Source organism: Daktulosphaira vitifoliae, unplaced genomic scaffold (assembly GCF_025091365.1).
Source record: "Daktulosphaira vitifoliae isolate Bord-2020 unplaced genomic scaffold, ASM2509136v1 Scaffold_4, whole genome shotgun sequence".
NCBI lineage: Eukaryota > Metazoa > Arthropoda > Insecta > Hemiptera > Phylloxeridae > Daktulosphaira > Daktulosphaira vitifoliae.
Window position 1 is genome coordinate 40,060,776 of NW_026099575.1, and position 18,983 is coordinate 40,079,758.

Sequence of the window (18,983 nt, forward strand, 5' to 3'; positions counted from 1 at the left end):
TTAAAAACTTTGCTAGTCCATTTGAAATGCCCGTATAATATAAAATGGGCCATATAATTATTTTTTGTTTCTCCACGCTAATGAGTATACTAGTTGCCTCCTTTCCTTTTATGTTTGAATTAATTTTAAAATTACATTTTCATTATGCCTATTAAATCTAGCTATTTCTCTTATAACATCCAGTTTTTTATCTAAAACAATTTTAGTCATAGGAATATTAACTAATGTATAAACCATACTATTAAAAGTTGCTATTTTGTGTTACCAGCTGTGGTTCGAATTGTTCTCAGTGTATCTTAATATGGATGTGTTTTTCCGATAAATTTCAAAATAAGGGTACTACATTAAAAGAAATTAACCTCTCCTACCTATTATTTTAAATAGTATAACCAGATAATTTTTGAACTAAGTCAGTATTATTTTTAATTAAAATGCTATTGAATTTTTGCATTGATAAAAATAATCTTGTGTTTAGCAAAATTGTGAGTTGAGGCATTAATTTAACACAATAGTCTCATATTATTTCCTGGCTTATGAATTTTTAACAAAGCGTATAGTTTAGGTTTCTGAGGGTCTGAAATTTTAATAAAAAATATGAACTTTTCTTCAATTATTAATTATTAGGTAACTATTATTACATATAAAATACTAAAAAAGTTTTTAAAATTATGATAACAATATTTTTTAATTATCATTAAAATTTGGAAATGGTCAACATAGTTTAAGCTTAGCGATTTAGACATACTGAATTACTTACTTCAGAATGGCCAACTAATTTAATCACCAACCTATATTTGTTGTGTAAATTTTTATCTGTATCTATTTTGTAACCTTACGACCATAAACATATTGTATAGTTCTTAACCTCTTTGATTTTCAGGTAATGATATCATAAATGATGGGTGATAAAAAATGTAGTTGCACACTATTTTCGCCGCTTTTGCAAGTCATACGCTAACAGATAATAAAATTATTTGTTCATAGAAATTTGTTAATTTTTTAAAGAATTTTTATAATTATTATACAGATTTTTGTAAGTATAAATAATTATTTTTCTATTTAAATTTCTTAAAACCCATTTTTTATGTAGTGATGATTAACAAACACAATGAAATAAATTTATATTATTTAAAATTATTTTATATTTTGGTGAATATTTTCAGGTACTATTGGTTAAAAGTGAAATCTCAAAATGTTTTTAACACGTTCTGAATATGATAGAGGCGTGAATACATTTTCTCCTGAAGGCAGACTTTTTCAGGTAAAAATTAAAAATTAGTATTTTTTATTATAATGAAGTTAAATTAAATTATATTTAAGGTTGAATATGCAATTGAAGCCATCAAACTTGGCTCAACTGCTATTGGTATTTGCACTTCTGAAGGCGTAGTTTTAGGAGTTGAAAAACGTATAACATCGCCATTAATGATTACTAGTAAGATTGAAAAAATTTTTGAAGTTGACAAACATATAGGTATATATATTTTATTCATTTTTTTAAATTTTGACTTGAATAATTTTATTTTTTAAATGGTTTTTAGGATGCGCTGTAAGTGGCTTAATTGCTGATTCACGTACAATGGTTGAAAGAGCTCGTGCAGAATCACAAAACCATTGGTTTACTTACGATGAAAAAATGAGTGTAGAATCAGTTGCTCAAGCTGTCTCAAATTTAGCAATTCAGTTTAGTGGTGATTATGATAGCAAAGAACCAGCTATGGTCAGTTTAAAATTATAGAAATATTTTTAAATTTATGTTAATAAAAATTATTTTTAGAGTCGACCTTTTGGTGTTGCTATCATGTTTGCTGGTATTGACAAGAATGGGCCACAATTATTTCATTTAGATCCATCGGGTACTTACGTGCAATATAATGCTAAAGCAATTGGTTCTGGTAGTGAAGGTGCCCAACAAACTTTACAAGAAAAATATCATAAAGTAATGTATTATAATATTTGACTAAAAGTAATGGAAATAAGTTATAGAAATCTTATCAAAAATTTACAACATTCTTCATTTAAAGTTGACTATAAGTAATTAGGACTAAAGTTAAAAGACTAAGGTTAATAATTAGTTATAAGGAAATTAAAAATAATTTGCTGTTCACAGAAATGGTAGAGGAATTGCCTATTGCTGGCTTAATATTTATTAATTTATATTAATTCTTTGTAGTTGCAAAATAGTTTAAAAATTGAATAGTAAAAGTAAATATCACATCTTTTTGTTATAATGTTATTTCTTAAAATTAAAAAATTTAGGTTCATACCTAAACATTAACTATGTATCATAGTTGAAATCAATTTTTATCCAGACCTAGACTTATCTTAAAATGATTAAGAGGGTAATTTAGATCATCACGCCCTTCAGTTTTTTTTTCAATTCAAATAATTTTAAGTATTTTAATAATGGAATAACCAGTGATCAGAACTTATATTATTTATAAAGTTTATTTTAGGCAATCCTAGTAATTTTTTAATTTTTAATATTCAGAAATATCTCGTTATCTGCTTATGGTTAACGTCCATCAAATGATTATAAATAATATTTTTTAATCTAGCTCTATTATTTTATTATATTAATAATATTTATATTATATTATTTTAGTCAATGGGATTAAACGAAGCTATTAACTTAATAATGAACATACTCAAACAAGTTATGGAAGATAAACTAAGTCCAACTAATATAGAAATTGTCACTGTAACGCCTGATAAATTATATCATATGATGGATAAAGAAGAATTACAAGAGGTATATAGCTTTCTTTTTGACTTTTTACTAATTTCAGGACTACTAGTTAACCTCAACACTATAGAACTTTTTAGTTATACACTATAAATAGTGTATAATATATAGAAATTGGTGGATTATTCCAAAAGCAACATTAACTCCTATTTCCTTCATTATTCTTAATTTGTAGTTCTATGATTTATAAGTATAATATATGAATAAATATCTATTATGGTATGGGTCATATTTTCAATAATATATTAAATGAAAGGGAAATACGTAAGGTGTTTATATAAAAAAAAATTATTTAGATACATTCATTTTTCAAAAAGTTATGGGATTTTTAAGCACCGAAATAACATTACAATAAAAATTGTTTACATATAAATTACATTTTTTTTTTTTCAATATCAACTATCATTTGCAAATAGAAGATAAGTCGTTGTAACAAATTTTTTAGCAACATGTGCTTTAATTTAATATTTATTTAAAAGACTCAGTATTTCCGGAACATTTTCTAAAGCTAAGTTGAAAAAATTCTACTTTTTAGAAACAAAAATTTGTGTTGATCCATACACTTTTCAATACGTTATAGCAAATTAAAGTTGAAAATATAAATCAAACATCTTAAAACAAAAGTATCATTTTTTTAACTACTAATATTATATTACTTAGGGTTTCAATTTTAAAAAAAAATTATTTTGATTTGTTCATTTTTCAATAAGTTTTATTATTTATTATTTAATTCAATAATTTTTTGAAAAAAAGTAAAAAAAATGTTGAAATTTACCGATTTTAAAAATCATAATTTTTGGGGGGGATTTCCACTATTTACAAAAATTTTCATTTTTCGAGGGTAATGTCTTCAACTAATTACGATTTGTGATCTTTTGACATATTGTTGAGAAAAATAGGCCCAGTGAGAAATGAGAAAAAGTAGTGACAGACACAAAATAAAAAAAAATTAACACATCATGGTAAAATTAATACCTTTTCAGTTTCATATCGAAGCTGAAATGTATAGTAATTTTGCTTTTGGTAAGGTATAAGAGGTTTGTTAAAATTTATTAAATACAAAGTCATTTATTTACTTTATTATTAAATAGAATGAGTGATAGCCCTGTGATTTTAAATTATTTATTTAGTTTAACAACCTATTTCAAAATCTATTGCTTGTGTCATAAAAGACAGAAAAACCTATTCCAGTACTAAAGAATCGTATCTTGGTACCTACATACTGAGGCACAATTTCAAAACTGAACTAAGTAGACCGCTTAATTAATCAAAAATTAAGTAAATTGTCAATTGTTTTAGGTTTTCGATAAACTTGTGCCTTTTCCTGATGAAACAAAGGCTGGAAGTTCATCTTCAATATCTGCATCTGTTGCTTAATTAATGATTGTATATTTATTTTAAGTTGATTAAAAAATTAATAATAATATTGGTGGTAATTTTCACTTTTGAAATAAATTTTTGTTTAATAATTTTATACTTATGTTTTTACTTATTAGAAAGCCAAACTATAAAGATAATAGCAAAAGCATTTTGATTATACTTGGCATTAAATACATTGATGAACAATCACTGATCCATTAAGTTTTATCTGCATTAATTGGCTTATTTTCCTTGCTCAAAAAAAATTATATTTATGAACTAATGGACACATAAATTTGACTTGTTTTGTAATGTATATAACCCAATTATTTGTCCAAAATATTTTATACACATTTATTGTTTTTTTTTACATGATTTTATAAAAAAAATTTAAAAAACATTGTAAACCCATCACAATTTAACCCCTTTTTTCCAAGTATCCAAGTTTTAAAATCACATTCTATGTTATATTTTATTTTTAAAAAAACAATGATTTTAATCTAAAGGTTGGTAAATACAAGACAAAAATTAATTTGTAGATTCTTGAGAATTATAAATATAGTAAATTTCCTTTTTTTTGTTAACTAGAAAAACTAATAATCACAAATTGTAGAACCAATATATTTTTATTATTACATAAATAGATATTAGTTTTTTATATAAAATTAACAATATAACAATAATGAAAACCTATAATATATAATAATACTTTGTTCTTAATATTACTTAATACGAGAAATATAACAGTTATAATGGACGGAACTCTTAAAGTAAAAATAATATCAATGGTCTGGAAGACAAATACGGTTTTCATTTAGTAAATAAGTTATCTTTCAATAACTCAGTTATAGCAATTAATATCACCTAAATAATTTAAAATAAAGTTGAATATTAAAAACTAAAAACCCGAATCTACTAAATTACTACTGATATGTAGTTAATCCTTCTTGGAAGTATAACTCAAATTTTATAAATAGAGTTAAATTACCTAAATTATTTTCTCTTATTATATCTATAAAAATTAAATATAAAATAAAATTGCACATGTATAAGTACTAGCTATTGATAAACCCTTATGTAAAAATCTATTTCTTTAAACATAAATTATTTGTATAATGTCTTAATATTATCTATTTACACACTTTAAAATATAATTAGTTTTTTCACAAAATTTGAGATTTCACTTATTTTATTATTAACAAATGAGTTCATTAATTTGTTCTATAATAAACATCTAAAATTATTTTATTTCAATTTTATTACTGCGTTTTTGAAAAATAAACTGTAAAAAAAAACATTCTAATTCCTTAAAGCTGAAAATTATGAATACTGGAAGAAGCAAATTCTGGTCTATACATAGCACCTTTATTAGAACGATTAGTTCTGTTAGAAAATTCTGAAAACCGATCCTGATCCATTATTGGTTGTGGCATTAACATAACAGGTTGCAAATTTAAGGATTTTCTTGATCCTGTTATTGATGCATTACTATCAGTAAGGTAACCACCATTTAATTCTCCTAAAACATAAAAAATTTGAATTTCTTTAGGTAATATGAACATAGTTAGAAATGTTGATTAACACATTATTTTACTTTATTTCTATAATTATGTTTTTAGAGATGTACAAAACTCAGATTATACTAATTATTAACTTTAAATTAAAAATTTAAAGGATTTATTTTATATAAATTTAATTTATTTATTATAATAACTAGATCTTAAATTCATAATAATATTATAAAAAACTTAGATATTTATCTTAAAATTCTTTGTTAAACTTTCATTTTCAAATTTGGTACTGTTGCTTGGCATCATTATTTAGATTATAATCAACTAAGAATTGAGAGTACAAAATTGATTTATTCAACATATTTATAAAATAAGGAAAAAGTTTCTATAGTTTATTCCATTTTCCTTACTCATTGAATACTCTAAATACAATAGTAGAAGGGGAGAGTAGTCATAATCCCTGCCTCAAAATAGATGTAATACAATAATTTATTTGCTAGTTTAAATACTTCAATACTTTTTTAGGAATTTTTTTTTTCTAAATTAAGAGTTATTAAAATCTTTTCTCATTGTCAAATTAAGTAAAGAAAAATGTTGGATCCACATCTATCTCTATACAGAAAATTGATTTCCAGTAGCATGTAACAAACCTTTATAACATGCTATTAATCTCACAACTTTAATTTCTTGCTTTAATAACCTGATCTATGTTTTTAATGGATACAGTGATTCTCCAATTCTACAATCTCTAATACTTCTCTGGTTTAAATCCATGACACTAGAAATCAAACCAATCATTACTCTTTGTTCTATATTCCAGAAAACTCTACTTATAGAAATAATCATAATATAACTAGTTAATTTATATTGAAAACAATTTTAACCAACTATAAATAAAAACTATAATGAGGTTTTTTAATTACAGCTTTTTCTCTATTAGTTATTTTCTTATTTGATTTATATTAATTTTAACTGTATGTCAATTCAGTAGTGCTCTGGAAGAACTGTCTTAGTCAAAATTTGTAAAAATGAGTTTATGTAATAAAAAAAAAAAAAAGATACAACTAGTGATAAACAATATAATTGATACAATGACTATAGTATATTATTATAGCCGTTATATGAGTCAGATAATTCAAAATCATAATCCATTTAATTATTTTATTTTTTTTAAAAAGTATATATATTGGTACATATTTGAATGATGATTGGGTCAAAATTTTAATAGATTATATTAATTTAATATATTCAGTATGAAAAGTAAGATACCTTTACGTAATGTTGACGCATATAATGGCTCTGATTGAAGTTTAATATGTCTTGTAGCTAAAATAAAAGCCAATGCTGATAAAATAATTGCATCTAAACCAGCAATTGCTGCTAATAGATAAGCCCAACGGAAACTGCAATACCCAAGATTATAACTTTTGGCTTCAGGACCACAAGTTTTTTGTATATGTGGTGAATCCCAACTCATAGGAAAAACAACGATTGATGTTATTAAACAAAATGCTGATATTAAAAAAAAATAAAATATAATTTAATATAAGACAAAAATAGCAATAATAAATTTTACACATATTTTTTACCTGATATAAGATGCAACCAACCACACATTAAATACACAGTAGTCGATTGACAGAAAAAAAATAATAATAATAACAGTACTACCAGAACTGCTACTATAACAGATACTCCACCAAAAATAGCAGCTATTTTTATGTGACCACCAGGTATACTAGAAAAATCATCTAATCTCCCATGACATTCTTCAGAAACTGATGAAACCCCATTTCCAAAGTAACAACTATTCCATAAGCCAAATCGGGCAGGATTTTCAGATGTAGTTGTATCACCAATCCATTCTGGAGTAATAAAAGCTACACCCACAATTATAGCATAACAAACTGTGAATATGCCCCAAAGCACTCCAACAGCTTTAGCATTTCGAACATAATTGGTAGCATAAAGCTGGGAAGAATCTACATACTCTATTTTAGAACCCATAGTGTGTTAAGTATATGTTTTTCTGATAAACTTTAATAAATTATTCACAATATTTCCATATTTTTTAGTAAAACACTACAGATTAGTTTAATTAACTGATAAAACTGAACATCGCTGTCTATAGTACCATAAGATTTGTATAATATAATGAAATAAATATTTTTTAAGAAAACACAAAATATAAATTTGAAGATAAAATGAAGAAAAATTTATTTCTACGTATCAACTGTTAATGTAATTTACATGGAAAATATTCAACAAGTTGCTTAGAGGGGTATGACTACACAATATAGATAAAGAAAATGATAACAAAATCTCATGGAAAAATGTAGTAAATAATATTCTCGGGTACAGCCTTGGATTATATATCCTAGGCTGTACTTAATAATGGGCATTATTTTTAATTATTTAATATTAATTGGACTGGTATTATCCACGAACGATTAGTTTTAGATTATTGAAGTACCGAATAAAATATTCGATAATTTTCATTAGATTTAAAACTACCCATGAATTTTCAGGCAGTTTTCATTCGAATATAAACTAGCGCATATTTTATTTAATAATTCATTAGTCAAAAGTATTCAGCCATACAAATTTTTATCTAAATAATATTGTTGGATACACATCAATATGCTGTCACGAAATTGTGTTGTGATTATTTATGCTATTGTTGTGCTATATCGAGTTGTTGTCGGTCTTTTCTCTATATCTGGGTTGTCGCCACCATCTTAGCATTTTTCAGCTATAAGCTCTATGACGCTTGCAAGCTAGTAGTTTTGTATTTGTTTTGTTGTAAAAGTAAAATAACACATTGCGATTGTCGCACCCTGTGCGCTCAGTTTATCGCCGTTGGGTCTATATATTTACTGAGATACATCACAGTACCTTTCATAGCATATTATACACTATGGTCAGCTACATGCATTCGACTTTAATTGATCCTTTCAATATTCAACATTATCATCAGCCGTTTCAATTAGCTGATAAGTATAATGCTTGTTCATTTATTTTTCTAAGACTTACTTGTATAATTTATTATTTGTTTATATTCTTATTTTGTTGATCAAAAGATCAGCTTGAACACCAGCTCCTCGAACAAGAAGTACGTCCCCGTCTACGGGGAGTCTGAAGGTCCATAGCATTCATATCCTTAATAACTACGGTTAACTTTAAGTCCTCGGGGGGGGGGGGGGCCACATTCAATCTCAGTTCTTTAACCGTGAGTTCTCACTGCAGTGAATCTAGAGTTCGAGACTGATTTCGACCCCGTCTTCCACGTCTGTCGCCTGACCACATCTGACCATATTTTTCGTGGAGGTTTTCAGACGGTAATTTTGCTAGGTCCAAAATATTCAAGGCTTTCATCATTCTTTCCGTTGAAACCGAATCACTAGTCGGGGCGAGCTCCCTTCCTGTGCATAACCTTTTCTTCTTCTTCTTTAATGGCGATGGGAGTTCAACAAATGGAGCACCTACGCTCACTGTCACCGATTCATTTGCAATCATTCCTGTGCCGTCACTACCTACTACTTATTGGAATTCTGTTTGTGTCAAAGATTCGAGTCTATTGTGGACACGAGCCTCTCCGCTTATTGGGAAACGAAGGCAAGACGAGACGTGAGTATGATCTTTGAGCACGCTTGGTATAGCATCGAATACAGTTTACTGCCCTCATAAAACGTATCCGTAATTTTCCCGCATTTCCTCTTTAATGTTTTCGAAACACTAGCAGGAGTGTTGTCCAGGTCGGTCGTAACGATCGGATCCACTGTTGAAGATATCTCTATGCGCTTGCCTTACAGGCTTCATCTTCGTCCATTCCGACTCAACTCGGTGGTTTGAGCGTGTTTTCCGAACTGTTGGAGAACTGCACTGCGATGTCGTCCCACAAGTTACAGGGCAGTTTAGGCAAAGACACTACTTCCTTACTATACGTTTGGCTGAGCTCCATCCTCTTCGCCATACTAATATGCCTCGATCTCGTCTCTAAGTCTCATACCCGGAACTTCCAGTAGGTTACTCCTGTGCTGAGACAGGAGATCACTAATGGCGAGTCTCGGTACTTTCGCGACCCAATTTTCGCTACCCCCCTTCAGTGCAAAAATCCATCGAGCACATAAGGTTCGTTTTTTCTTCCTCACTCCCTATAGTCTCAAAGTGGTTGCAACCTTTCGCTCTTTCAAAACCAAACTCGCCTCCATCGATGAGGTCCTACAACATCATCTTGATGATTGTGGTCTCTAAACTTCAGAAGTCTCCGTGAGATCGAAAATCTCCATACCACACCACACCAATCCAATGATAGAAGTAATGAAGTTCCTGGATAACGACCAGTTGGGGCCTTCAATGGAATCCTTCTAAGAGCATCTGAAACTCTTACAATCGTAAGAGTTTCTCTTCTTCGATTTCCATACCTAGTTTTACGGATATCCTTCTCTACGTTTTACCTGCCACCAGGAAATATGTTTTCGGTGTTACATTTACCTAGATGGTCTCCTTACTAGGCTAGATAACTACTACTTATTTGATTACTCTAACAAAATGACTTATATCACAGTTGTGATAGGTACAGGGCTTTTGAGCATTTGAAGGGTTAGCTGTCCGCAATCTCAAGACACGTCCAAGTCTTCAAGCAAAAGACCTACACTTATTTCGAATCAGAAAGGGCATACTACAACCAACGTCATCCAAATCTATAAGCGATCTAGACGACCACACAGAATTCTGATCATGTTTAATGATCAATGATTAACATTGTAATATCATAATGTATAGATACTATGATAGCAATACACTTTTGTTATGACTTCTTTGTGAAACATTTTGTCGAGACAAAGAAGCACATGTACACTAAAATACTCGTAGTTTGTCTCAGCTTATGCATTCATTCGAATATCGTGGGTCTTTTGACTCAATCGTAAAAACCCACCACCAAACCCAGCGCCTTCAAAGTGAGGTGACACAACCACATCTAGTTCACTCTCGCAGTATCTAACCAGTGTACTATTTAGTCCTGTACTATCAGTGGGGATGTCAATTTTTTTTCCAACATCGACATATTGATTTTTTATTTTCAAACCTTCGATGCTAACAATATAACAAATTAGAAAAAAAATCAATATAAATGTAAGAACATCGATGTGGTAGGAAAAGCATCGATTACTGTACTATATTAATAGAAAAATTAAAATTAATAATACATAACAAATAAAACTAGTTTGGAGAATTTAAATTTCTAAAAAATTAATTTATAAATTAAAAAAAAGTCCCTTCTCCCCAGAAGTAGCTTTTCTAACATATTGATGGCGCGATTTAAGTTGTAATATAAATTACATGTAATTAAAAAAAATAAAAAAAACCCAGCACAGGGGGGTCGCGGCACAGTGGTGACATGGCATAGTAAGATTAAGTATAATGATATCTGACAATGATTAAAATCACTATAAAAAAAAAAAACGCTTTGATGCAAATCTTTAGATATTGTTTAATTTTAAAAAAATGGTAGATTATTCCAAAAGCTATATGATCATAATATCCTGATTAAAATAAAGTATGTCGAATGAAAAAGGGAATATTAAAAAATATTATTTCTCATAAAAAAATTGTGTTGATCCATACATTTTTCAAAAAGTTATAGCATTATAAAGCTAAAAATATAAAATAGAATTTTTTTCCAAAAATCGTATTTTTTTATTAACTTTGATGAATTTTTTCACCGTGAAAATGAAATAAAGTCCGAATTTTTTTTTCCATGATAAAGTATATTACATAAGCTTTAATTTAAGATATATATATAAGTGTCAGACTTTCCGGAACATTTTCAAATGTCAAGTTGAAAAAGTTAATTTTTTGTAAAAAAGTTATCATTTTAAATCCCCTTCTGTGGGCAGGTAAAGGGTCCGATTTATAAAAAAAAAACGCCGTGTCAAAATATACCAAATAGAAGGTAATGATATCATGCATCTATATAAAAAAAAATTATATTTATTTGGTTATTTTTGAAAAAGTTATGGCAGTTTTAAGAAAAAAAATTTTAAAAATTAACGATTTTTAAATTTGTAATTTTTTTGGAGATTTCCCCCATTTACAGGGAATGAGGGAATTTTTTTCTATTTTTGAGGGTAATGTCTTCGACTAGATACGATTTGTGATCTTTTGACATATCGTTGAAAGAAATCCGTTCGGTGAGAGCTGAGAAAAAGTGGTAACAGACACAAAAAAAAACACATCATAGTAAAACCAATCTGGTATATCTGGTACGCCCAGTATTTGTGTCTTGCACTTCGTCTGCACCTTATACTCGGCTACCCCGTTCTCTCTTTAGAGTACTTGTGTTTTGCACTTCGTCTGCACCTCATACCTAGGTGTTACTCTTATTCTCCCTTCCTATAACAACAGCCTTTCGACACCCACAGCTAACCCGGAGTGTCAGCCGAGCACAGTGACTGCTGTACGACAACACGCACGTGAATACCTAGACAGCAGGCACCACCTCCTCATATTCATCTTCGTACACATAGTTGCACATTTACCTTTTATCATTTTCTTTACTGTGTTACGACAACTTCATATCCAAAATATCCAGAAAAATTGCATTGCATGAGCCAACCAATATACCGATATCCCTCAGTAATTTCTCTAATAATAAATCGACAATTCTCATAACAATTTTCTTCACTGCTTCAATATGTTCACTGGTTGTTAACATGCTCAGTCGTCCAGAGTAAGCGTCGTCATTCACCTCTTCTTGGCCTATAAAAAGCTTGTACCACTTGTAAGCATTTTTTTGATTTAGAGTACACTTACCATTTATCACTTTCAATATTTCATTTGTTTTAGAACATTTAATTCCATTTTTTTACACAAAATTTGATGTATATTCTTTAAATCATTTTTTTTGTCAGCAGAAAATTGCTAACTCACAAAAAATACGTATAACCTTTAACCTCTCATAAACAAACAAAAAATGCTACATTGCTGAACCTGTCAACAATGTTTAACAATGGGTGGTCCTTATTTTACGAATTTCTAAATTTCTTTTGGGACACCCCTCCATTTTTTTCTTTAGTAAAAAAAATAATATACTGAAAATTTAAGATCATTTGGAAAAATTTAAATCGAGACGCACAGCATTTTAAGGTTTTGATCTCGACTTTTTGAAGAATATTATATAAAACGATAATAAAAACCTATATTAGAAGTTTTCGAGTGATTTTTTCAATAAATGTTAAGATACAAACAAAAAATCGAATATTTTTATATATTATTTTTAAAAATGTATTGTATTTTTTACATGTAATAATATATTGATAACATAAAAATAATTAAACAGCTCATTTTATTTAAATTTCAACGCCTCATTACAACTTTTTAGATTAATTAATAAAAATAAAATTAAAGTTAGAGTAAATATAATATAATAACCGATAAAATTACTAGTGAGAAATCAAAAGGGTCAATAAATAGTACAATAGAGTTTGCCAAAAAAAAAACTTAAACAAGCGACTATTAAAAAAAAGTATATTTCCTTGTAGCATATCATCTAGAATCCCTAGAGCTTTTCATCATGCTAGGTGGATAGCTAAAGCTATTTATAGTTTTAAAATTTTTCTTTCTCGAGACCAATTAAAAATAACAAAACAGGAGTTAAACAGTTTTCGAGATATATGTGTCTTTATTTCAAAAATATATATTATAGATCTAGGGTTCTAAATGTTGAATGAGTTCTAGGGTTATCAATATATTGTTATCACATGTAAAAAATACAATACATTTTTAAAAATAAAATATCAAAATATTCGTCTTTACATAAAGTTTTTTGTTTGTATCTTAACTTTTATAAAAAAAATAACTCGAAAACTTCTAATATAGGTTTTATTATCGTTTTATATAATATTCTTCGAAAATTCGAGGTCAAAACCTTAAAATTCTGTGCGTCTCGATTTAAATTTTTAGTATATTATTTTTTTTTACTAAAGAAAAATTGGAGGGGTGTCCCGAAAAAAATTTAGAAATTCGTTAAATAAGTACCACCCTAGTGAACATGCATTCAGGATAAGTATGCCAACATAAAAAGAAACATCCAATAAACTAGCCCGCGAAATTTTAAATTTCATTTTTTTAACAGACCTTGTATATTACAATTTTTTTTTTATTCAGACTATTTTTAGCTTCGATGCGAAGCTGAGAAGGTATTAATTTTACTATGATGTGTTTTTTTTTATTTACTTTTTTTTTTTATGTCTGTCACTACTTTTTCTCAGCTCTCACTAGACCGATTTCTTTCAAAAATACGTCAAAAGATCACAAATTGTATCTAGTTGAAGACATTACCCTTAAAAATTGAAAAAAATTCCCTCGTTCCCCGAAAATGGAGGAAATATCCAAAAAAATTACAAATTTAAAAATCGGTAAAGTTTGTCATTTTTTTCACTTTTTTTTCTTAAAACTTCCATAACTTTTTGAAAAATCAACAAATCAACATAATTTTTTTTTATACTAAAACCTTAGATATTTACCTTTCATTTAATATCATTTTTTTGAAAATCTATCACTTAACCTGCTCATTAGGGGGGATTTAAAATAGCAACTCTTTTACTAAAATTAACTTTTCAACTTAATTTTTTTAAATGTTCCGGAAATACTGCGTCCTTAAAACATATATCAAATTAAAGCTCATTTTATGTACTATAAAATGAAAAAAAAAATTTGTCCCGACACTTTATCTTCTACATTTAAACGACTGCCGTAGTTTAAAAAACACTATTTTTTGTTAAAATTTTCGATTTTCGATTTTAAATTTTCAACTTAAAAATGCTATAACTTTTTGAAAAATGTATATATCAGCACAAATTTTTTTTTTCTAAATACATTATAAGTACATCTTTCATTTGACATACTTTTTATTAAAATTGGACAATTTCCCCATATATAGGGGGCGTTCAAAACTTGAAATATTGTAAAAAACATAGATCTTTTTCAACTGAACTTTTGAAAATGTTCCGGGAATACTGCGTCCTTTAAACATATATCAAATCAAAGGTTACGTTATATACTATCAAATGAAAAAAAAAATGTGTCCTGACATCTTATCTTCTATGTGCAAATGGCTGTCGAAAATTAAAAAAAAATGTAATGTTTGCGATTAAAATCACCTTTTATTGGGATGTCTTTTGTACTTAAAACTGCCATAACTTTTTCAAAAATGAACAAATCAAAATAATAGTTTTTTGTATTGAAACCTTAGATATTTTCCTTTCATTTGATATAATTTTTTTAAAAATCTATCACTTAACCTGCTCATTAGGGGTGATTTAAAATAGTGACTTTTTTACAAAAAATAACTTTTTCATTTGAACTTTTGGAAATGTTCCGGAAATACTGCGTCCTTTAAACATATATTAAATTAAAGCTTATTTTATGTACTATAAAATAAAAAAAAAATTTTGTCCCGACGACCTATCTTTTATGCGCAAATGGCTACCGTATTCAAAAATATGCTATTTTAACAAATTTTTTTTTTTTTAATTAAACACTATCTACAGATTTGCATCGAAGCGTTTTTTATGATAGTGATTTTAATTACTGTCAGATATCATCTATACTGGACTCAACTATGCCACAACCCCACTATGCCGCGACCCCTCTGTGCTGGGTTTTTTTAATGTTTAAATATTATTATAAATCGAAATAATATAAAGTTTAAAGTTATATTACCTGAAAATTTTAATAAAAAGTAATATTTTTAGAAGGTCTTCTAATGATAATATTGCTGTGTGACCAAATATGAATTCGAACTGAAATAGAAGCGGTCAAACTCTTCGCTAGTCATCAAGCCCCTAGTGTTATCAAATTAAATAAATTTAATTCACATAATAATAAATTCACATCTGTGTCTTTTTCGTACGAAGCAGCTAGACCGTAGGATAGATAATTGTGACAGAACTAGAATACCGTGTTATCTTAAGCCTGTTTAAATCGCTATTATTGAAGCGGGAGAGAGGTTACCTGGGAGGATGACGACTGACTACACATCCAATAAGTAACGAGAGTAGACAATAATTAAATAACCGTTTATTGTTTATGCCATCGAAGCGGCAAAAACAAAATAATAAATAACAAAATAAACTTAATTAAAACAAATAATAAATAACATTAAAAAATAATATAAAAATCAGTTAAATAAATGAATTTGTTGATAGTAGCGAGTGGACTGTATTAAATCTTGTGGTAATGGTGTCGAACAATTGAGTATCACGTGTCAAAATATAGATCCAGAGACATAATGGCAGATGAAAACAAACGGGGGAAAAGTGACTACGGTAATGAAGTTATTTAGAAGATTCAAATTATGAAATTTGTGTATGTTGTGCAATTTTGTAGATTTGTTTATTATGCCACTCCCTCCTTCATTACGGAATATTGGCCACGCCACTGTATGTGATATAATATCCACAACCAAATTTTTTCAAACTAAGCTGCGCTAAACTATAGACATTTTAGTTGTTGAACGCGGTCAACATAATTAAAATATTAACAAAATGGTTTTTTACGAACAATTAAAAATATAATCATGTATTAATATTCTGTATACACATTTCATCCTTCGTTAAATGAAAATTTAATTATTTTGTAAAAATTTAATTTGTGACACTTAAATACTTCTCCACTTTTTTAGCTTTGAACATTAAGTTATAGTAAAATATCTAGAAATACGTAAATTTAACCAATATTGATTTTATTTAGATATTTATAATATTTAAAAGATATTAACAATCATTAGTTATTATAAATTTGATCTTAAATATTACAGAGATCATTTTTATAATAGAACATTAAGAATCGAACTTATTCGTAAAAGAACTGTAATGGATATACCCTCATTTCTTTAGCCGACGAATGGGCAAGAAAACCAGTATAATTGCCTAAGACCCGAATTTAAAAAATTGTCTGAGGTAACTGAAAAGCAAAGAAAATTGTCTTACTTAAAAAAAAAAAAATTTATTATAAAATTGTTATGCAAGAAGCAACACCAGAAGCGATTCTAGATATAATTTTTTTGGAAATGGTATTGAGTAAAGTGGACGGCTGTTACTAATAAATTTGCCGATTAAAATACTTAAATAAATGAAATAGTTTATACCTCAACAATTCCTAGCCCTGACAATAAAACATTTTCAAAATAACATCCATTGAATGTATTGAAAATGTTGAGTAATTATTCTTTTATTTAAACGTACATAATATGCCTGTTACTAGAGATTTTATATTCACTAAAAATATAATACAGTAATATTTTAGTCCATAATTAAATAATACGTAACATAAATTACAAAACAATATAATAATATTTGGAATTATGTGATGAGAACATAACAGAACCTTTTTCATTCAACTGATTTTGTTTGATATGTCGCAAATTTTTTCTAATCAAGTCATATACGAAAAAACTTGATATTTAAAAAATTATATTTCCATAAAAATTTAGCAATATTTTTAACTATAGCTTTGATATGGTGTTTTTAGTTTGGCGTCACTGGCTCATTTTAGTTTTGCAGAGTTTTCATATTCATTTTTAATGTGCTACTTTTTATTGCCTCTATACAATAATAACAATTTATTAATTGCATAATCATATATATATATATATATATAAAATACAATACATTAATAAATAAATTATATAGTTTTAGTGGAAATAAATTTAAAAATTAAACAGTATGTGCCAATAAAATAAGATTTAGTATTGTGGGAATTTTCCGCATTTTGGCCCCAACTTTGACTTATAATATAATTTTAAGGTTTATAAATTATAATAGTAAGGTGGCTAATCAAAATTATCACTTCAAGCCGAAAGAGATGATAATCAGTTTTACCCATGTGTACCTCATCATTTCGGTTATGCTGTTTTTGCTGCTGTATAGTTTCACGCACTCGGTAAAAATGTAATAAACATCATCATTATTTCATCGTAACGGCAAACCCTACACACACGCAATTATACGACCGTTATTATTTTATTCGGAAGACACACTCGAAGGCAAAAACAGTGTGGAAAATAAACTGATGAACAAGGGGTTAATCCGTATCCAAATTGTCGCCGCTGCCGCCTCCGATTTTTATTACTTCAATTATGATTTTTTTCTGAAACTTAAAGGTACAAAAAGGTTGAGAACACATAAAGCGGTTCAAATGGGTTGTGGGCTCAGGGTCTAGTTAACCCTTTGCCACCGGTTTTTATGGCGTACGAGTTGCATACAGGGACACTGCTGCAACGATAAAAAAATTATCAGGTGCGCACTATGTACTGTCCCACCTGAGCTCGGCAGAACGCTCGTTTATAGCCCCGAGCAGAACAGTTGTTTGATTCATCTCATACCTTATTACAGCCATTGTTATTACTATTATTGTCATTATATGCGCACACATACCTATCCAATTAAAATACCATTGAAATTATAACATAGATTTACTACGATGGTGACACGTGAGTAAAAATTTGACCACATCATTAGTGAAGTCATAGAAATGTTCTGAAATCGATAATATTTCTGACTAACCAAATATTGTGGAAAATTTAAATGATTCAATCAATAATTATTTTAATCTCCGGTTTAGAGATTTACGGCTAAGCTCGCATGTCCAAGAAAATAGTAGTAGGGGGTTAACTAACACTAATAAAATGAAGACAGATAACGATATTATATGGAACTAGCCGGGTTAAAACTATTTAACCATAGAAGTTATTGAATCTGTAAAGTAACAAATTTAAATTCAACTTACAGTGCAGTAGATTGATACAAAAAGGTAAGTCTAAGACGACTGAAAGGAAATTTTAAAGTATCAAAAACTAGAGAGTGCATTGGCCGCCAATGAAATGAAATGAAAACAATTATTTCTAAAACAGAGATGTATGATCATTAAAAAAATGTTGTTGTACAACCCTAGGCAAATTATGTATATAATCAAAAATATGTAACTTTTTTTCATAAAAAGTAATGTTTGAAAATTATTTTATTTATATAATTCTACGCGTTTTTTTATGAAATCCGCTAAATTCTGACTGAACATCTCGCAATTTTACCGCATAAATTATACGTTACGCGTGTACTTTTATGTGTTATTGCGTGACAAAGTACTAAATTACGATTAGAGTGTATGAACAGAATATAGTCCTGGAAAATTACTCAGATGACTGATTTGTGTAATGATAGCGTATTGTACTTAGGTAGAGCAATTACACAACACACGCATGTCTCGAAAACAAACTCACGTATGGACGACAAATTGAATTTTGTATAGTCTATAGAATTGCTATATATTTCTTTTCAAACCAAATGAAAAATTTTCCTTGGAAA

The 18,983-nt window shown here is 28.2% G+C and overlaps 2 protein-coding genes across 2 annotated transcripts; one reads left to right on the forward strand and one right to left on the reverse strand.

The window, feature by feature from the left end:
- The first annotated feature begins 892 nt into the window (after window positions 1-892).
- LOC126904800 (proteasome subunit alpha type-5) lies at window positions 893-4,220 on the forward strand. The gene is made up of 7 exons (XM_050684056.1): window positions 893-1,033; window positions 1,164-1,261; window positions 1,321-1,474; window positions 1,542-1,720; window positions 1,778-1,939; window positions 2,606-2,752; window positions 4,046-4,220. The coding sequence occupies exons 2-7, from the start codon at window positions 1,193-1,195 to the stop codon at window positions 4,121-4,123; spliced, it is 789 nt and encodes a 262-aa protein (XP_050540013.1). The 5' UTR covers window positions 893-1,033; window positions 1,164-1,192; the 3' UTR covers window positions 4,124-4,220.
- A 487-nt stretch (window positions 4,221-4,707) lies between these two features.
- Window positions 4,708-7,843, reverse strand: LOC126904799 (LHFPL tetraspan subfamily member 3 protein). The gene is made up of 3 exons (XM_050684055.1): window positions 7,206-7,843; window positions 6,886-7,128; window positions 4,708-5,624 (listed from the first exon to the last, which is right to left on the reverse strand). The coding sequence occupies exons 1-3, from the start codon at window positions 7,621-7,623 to the stop codon at window positions 5,413-5,415; spliced, it is 873 nt and encodes a 290-aa protein (XP_050540012.1). The 5' UTR covers window positions 7,624-7,843; the 3' UTR covers window positions 4,708-5,412.
- Window positions 7,844-18,983: the final 11,140 nt, after the last annotated feature.

What these genes read in the sequence shown, in the direction of transcription:
- LOC126904799 (XM_050684055.1), bottom strand. Translation starts at nt 7,623, where the DNA reads ATGGGTTCTAAAATAGAGTATGTAGATTCTTCCCAGCTTTATGCTACC. An exon ending in TTGGTTGCATCTTATATCAG is followed by an intron (nt 7,129 to 7,205) that starts GTAAAAAATATG and finishes TTTTAATATCAG; the next exon opens with CATTTTGTTTAATAACATCA. An exon ending in TGCGTCAACATTACGTAAAG is followed by an intron (nt 5,625 to 6,885) that starts GTATCTTACTTT and finishes TTTATGTTTTAG; the next exon opens with GAGAATTAAATGGTGGTTAC.
- LOC126904800 (XM_050684056.1), top strand. Translation starts at nt 1,193, where the DNA reads ATGTTTTTAACACGTTCTGAATATGATAGAGGCGTGAATACATTTTCT. An exon ending in TGAAGTTGACAAACATATAG is followed by an intron (nt 1,475 to 1,541) that starts GTATATATATTT and finishes AATGGTTTTTAG; the next exon opens with GATGCGCTGTAAGTGGCTTA. An exon ending in ATAGCAAAGAACCAGCTATG is followed by an intron (nt 1,721 to 1,777) that starts GTCAGTTTAAAA and finishes AATTATTTTTAG; the next exon opens with AGTCGACCTTTTGGTGTTGC.